This window comes from Leiobunum rupestre, chromosome 4 (assembly GCF_980474605.1).
Source record: "Leiobunum rupestre chromosome 4, qqLeiRupe1.1.hap1, whole genome shotgun sequence".
NCBI classification, from domain to species: domain Eukaryota; kingdom Metazoa; phylum Arthropoda; class Arachnida; order Opiliones; family Sclerosomatidae; genus Leiobunum; species Leiobunum rupestre.
Window position 1 is genome coordinate 59,057,243 of NC_143387.1, and position 5,431 is coordinate 59,062,673.

The window sequence follows — 5,431 nt, forward strand, 5'->3', positions numbered from 1 at the left end:
ACGAACCGGACTTATACTTGAAATAAAGAATATAATAATATATCAGGTTTCAGTTCTTTCATTCACGAATTATACCTCAACATGGAAGGTGGCATCGATCCTACTCCGTCTGGGTTGATAACCTCTTAATCGATATCATACTTAAAATCACCCAAAGTTATTACGGCGTTTTTGTTATTATTTATTATTATCGTTTTTGAACTATTTGATTTCGCGTACTGGTATCACGAACGGAAAATGAACTGTACGATGAATGGATAAGTTAGAAGAAATATACTTCAATGTAAAGGACGCCGGTAGTTACGGAGGCATTCGCGGTCTTTATCGTGCTGCCCGGGCAAAGGGAATTAAAGTGACCATAAACGATGTGAGAGAATTTTTAAAACGACAAGATACGTACACGTTACACAAGCCGATAAAACATAAATTCAGAAGAAACAAGACGATAGTGTATGGAATAGACGAACAATGGCAACTAGATCTGGCAGACATGCAAGATATAAAAAATCACAATAGTGGATACCGATATATCTTATGTTGTATCGATGTATTTAGCAAATACGCATTCGCTGTGGCTACAAAGGATAAGAAAGGATCAACTATGGTAAAGTCATTCAAATCTATTTTAGAATCAGGTCGACAGCCGAAGGTTGTACAGACTGATCATGGTAACGAGTTTCTATGCAAAGAAGTTCAAGGTGAATTAAAACGTAGAGGAATCAAGTTTTTCGCAACGCACTCCGAAGTAAAATCTAGTATTATAGAACGATTCAATCGAACACTGAAGTCTCGAATGTACCGATATTTTACGGAGAAAGATACGCACAGATATATCGACGTTTTACCAGATTTATTGGAAGCTTATAATAACAACTACCACAAATCTATTAAATGCAAACCCGTTGAAGTGAAGAATGAAAATTCGAAACAAGTGTGGCAGAACTTATACGGGAAAGTCAATTTTTCACCCCCAGTCTCGTTCCCTTTTGAAAGAGGTGACTTGGTTCGCATGAGTAAGAATAAAACTACGTTCGAAAAGGGTTACAAAGCCAATTATACCGAGGAAATATTCAAAGTAGTGCAGTGCATACCAAGAGACCCTCCGGTATACAGGGTCTTTTTTTTTGCTCGGAAAAGTGTTTTTTTTTCAAAAACTATTTATAGTACCGATTTCAAATTTGGAAGGTCAATTCTCTATACCGGGGGACATCAGTTTGAGAAATTTGAGCGTTTTCGGTAATGTTTTTCACCAATTTTGAAAAATTATTTTTCGACCACTAGGTGCGAGATAAAAAATTTCTATTATAAAGTTGTAGGCCGTCATCGAAAACCCTTAAAAATTGTTCACTCGACGAAAAACAATTTATTTATCAGTGAAAATTCGAGCTTGAAAAATTTACAAGTTGGTGAAGCCAAATTACGATTGTTTGAAACGATAATTGAAACCGAATTACCTAATCCAGTTGAAACTTTGGTTAAAAAAACGACCGGATTTAAAAAACACGAGGCTATAGGTCAATCCTAAACATGCATTGGGTATTTAAAGGAAAACTTTGGGAGATTATTATCAGTGTTTGATAATATTTCGAACAATGCCTCGTTATTCAGTAGCTGAGCGTACCGAGATAGTTGCCATTTACTATGGAGAAGCAGCGCAAAACCTTAGAAGAGTGACTGAAATCTTCGCAGAAAGACATCCAAATGGAGCACCATCTGTAAATACAGTAAGACGAGCAATTCACGATTTCAATCAATTTGGTAACTTGCAACCTAGGTTTCGCGGATTGGGTCAACCGGATTTAGACTTCGAGAACAATGTACTCGCGTACTTTGTGGCATATCCTCGTCACAGTTGCGCTAACGCCGCTGCTGATTTGGGTTGTTCTGCAAATCGTGTGTGGAAAATTCTTCGTAAGAATCGCTATCACCCATACAGAGCTACGCTCCACCAAGGACTAATTGACGGAGACCATCAAAGACGTTATGAATTTAGCAACTGGTTACTAAATGCTGTCCAAGAAGATAGACAATTTTTGCGCCATGTTTTGTTCTCCGACGAAGCGTCATTTTCTAGAGATGGGCCCTTTAATCATCAAAACAGCCATCTTTGGTCTGACATCAACCCACATTGGGGTTTTGAATATCATCACCAGGTTCAATTTGAACGGGTCAATGTTTGGGTTGGACTTGTTGGAAACCGTTTGATTGGTCCCTTTTTCCTGCCGACGAACCTCAACGGCCAAAGGTATTTACATTTTCTACAGAACGAACTGAGTGACGCAATCGACGACCTTCCATTGGCTGAAAGACGTCAGTTGTGGTTTCAGCAAGATGGCGCCCCTCCGCATTTTTCCCGGCAAGTAACTGAGCACCTCAACAACGAGTTTCCTGAAAGGTGGATAGGGAGAAATGGTCCAGTGCATTGGCCAGCAAGGTCACCTGACCTAACACCGCTGGATTATTTTCTCTGGGGATTCGTTAAAGCAAAGGTATACGCCACGCCCATTGAAACTAGGGAGGAACTCATTAGACGAATAATCAGTGCTTGCCGAGACGTCACACCAGAAATGGTAGAGAAAGCGTTTGAGAACTTAATTGTCCGCGCACAAACCTGTGTTGCAGCCAATGGTGATATTATTGAAAATGTTTTGTAAAAATTTATGTGAATAAAATATCTGCATTTAAAAACCAAACGTGTACATTTTTTCAAGTGTGAAAACTCTACTACGTTTGTATTAGACTTGTTCCCTTTTCAATTATCGTTTCAAACAATCGTAATTTGGCTTCACCAACTTGTAAATTTTTCAAGCTCGAATTTTCACTGATAAATAAGTTGTTTTTCGTCGAGTGAACAATTTTTAAGGGTTTTCGATGACGGCCTACAACTTTATAATAGAAAATTTTTATCTCGCACCTAGTGGTCGAAAAATAATTTTTCAAAATTGGTGAAAAACATTACCGAAAACGCTGAAATTTCTCAAACTCATGTCCCCCGGTATAGAGAATTGACCTTCCAAATTTGAAATCGGTACTATAAATAGTTTTTGAAAAAAAACACTTTTCCGAGCAAAAAAAAAAGACCCTGTATAGTATAACTCATTTCTAATGATTATTTGTAATTTACAGACAGTCTCACGTATCAAATCCAAACACCGGATTTATACGAGGATTTCGCCCAACAGAAGGAAATGTATGATTTTTCTGGATACCCCAAAAATCATCCTCTGTTTGACGAAACCAATAAAAAGAGACTCGGAAAGTTTAAAGATGAAATGGACGGTACACCTATTGAAGAATTTTGCGGACTGAGACCCAAAATGTACTCTATTTTGTCCGCCAAAGGTGAGAAAAAGACTTGCGCACGGACATTATAAAACGAAACAATAAAATATTTTTATAACAAATTTATTGAGTATTTCTTATACATGAATTCAGATATCATACGATCGTTTACATTTTGGTTTTCAGAAAATCTTTCCAATATACTAAACAATTTTATTCCCCGACACAAGTTAATAGCAAAATAAACGCAATAACCACCGCAGGTCTTACTAGAATTTCCTTGTAATTGAACAGAATTATACGTCACAGTTATGCTGTTTCGCTCTATAAAATAGTTAAACTTAAACAAATCAGGGCTGTTCCCGAAACTCTCGAAGAACGTACAATTGAGCGATCTTGAGAGATATATCATACACCAATGTTCTCCTGTCCCATTGGACGTATCAGTGTTCACGATGTAAAGTGAAGGATACGTTTTCACATTCTCGGGAAGTTTATCGGCAGGGAAGACTCCTTTGAATAAATATTTGGTATACGGGCCATTCTTGAGTATGATTTCAAGTTGTTGCGCGTCCATTATGAACTTTGATCATATAAAACTGCTCTGTTCTTGTCGATCTCGACCAAAGATTGATATTCGGAATAGTAAATCACGCTAACTGTTGACGGCAATGATTCTCCGAATATTAATTCGAGACGAACGCTCCCGTTCTTTACCAGGTTGAAACAGTCAGTTGAACTTCCGTTGAGATCGGGAGTTAAGTCGAATACGAATAGTGCGTTTCCATTGGCGAATTCATCACGGTCGATGAAATTTCCTTCGTCAATATTCCATTGACCAGTTTGAAGAAAGAGATTAGCGTATGATCGCATTAACAACTTATCTTTGAAATTTGGATTTAATGGTTTTGCCGGGACACTACTACCATCAAGGTATAGGGCGATTTGAGTTAGTGAAAAATTTTGAAGTTAAAAGGTGACATTTTGTAGTCTCCCAAATACGCATTCTGGTCTACAAATCCGATCACCACCTTACTCGGTATTTGACCATTATATAAGTTGTCTTTGATGCATATTTTGTTCCCTTGGGAAATTGAAAATGAATTACATTCCGTACGGGTGATAGGATATTTCATTGTGGCCAGTTCTAAAGTTTTAGCGTGGGATAACATTATCTCTGGCGTCAATCTAACTTTTCTGACGAACATTGATGCGTGGGTGAAAGTGACTTTGCATTTTTCACCGTCTGTGTGTAAACAAAACTCGTTTGAGATTTTGATAAACTTGAAATTTAGGTCTATCAGGTTAGGAATAAGTCGATTTTGTTGACATATATCAGCTCGTACAACTCCTATCATGTCAATAACACCTTGAGCAAATTTTGCACGTTTCTTAAACCCGTCGTTATTGAAAAATTCGTCAAATTTCCCAGCTTTGTCTTTATAGAATAGAGACGCGTTAAGGGTACTGTTGAGGGCATGACGTTACTGATCTGTCACCCAATGATACATGAACTTCACCAAAGAGACTATGTAAAAACAAATTTTCTGGACCAACTTTGTCCACAGGAGTTGTGGTTTTAGATACAGCGTCGGGAATATCGGGTTTTGGTAGAGTTCCATCTGCTTTCACAATTTTCACTTGAACTTGAAGTAAAGTATTTTTCAAATCAATGTACGTCTCCGAGTTTCCAGCGATACTAAAGATAATTGCTTGGTTTTCATTTATGTTCAATGGTGGATTATATTCAACCCATTGACTTCCTATTATGCCAGTTTGAGTATAAGGTACGTGAAATAAATCAATTTCCGAGCTAATACTGTTCTGCGAACTAGGGTAAGCTAGAGACATTGTTCAATGATGATGATTACGAGAATATATCAGACTGAAGCAGAGAACGTCTTTTCTTCTTCCTGGTTCGAACTGAACTGATGATGGGAGACGTTTTACGTTTCCTTTTACGTCCATTTCCACTAAGTTTACTCACTGCTTCGGCGGCTCTTCTTAAGGTTTCTTTCCCCGCCTTTTTCCCCCGAGATTTTAACGCGTCTCTAATAGACACACCACTCGAGACGTCGGAAGCAATTTTTGCTCCGGTATTTAAAAATTTTCGACCGAGGAATGTGGCACCTTTTTTGAGTAAAGGCAT

At 37.9% G+C, this 5,431-nt stretch overlaps 1 protein-coding gene across 1 annotated transcript; it reads left to right on the top strand.

Annotated features, from left to right (window-relative positions):
* Positions 1-253: 253 nt before the first annotated feature.
* LOC149948506 (SCAN domain-containing protein 3-like) lies at positions 254-3,374 on the top strand. Its single transcript, XM_090171092.1, has 2 exons — positions 254-1,013; positions 3,127-3,374. The coding sequence occupies exons 1-2, from the start codon at positions 254-256 to the stop codon at positions 3,372-3,374; spliced, it is 1,008 nt and encodes a 335-aa protein (XP_090027218.1).
* The last annotated feature ends 2,057 nt before the right edge of the window (positions 3,375-5,431 follow it).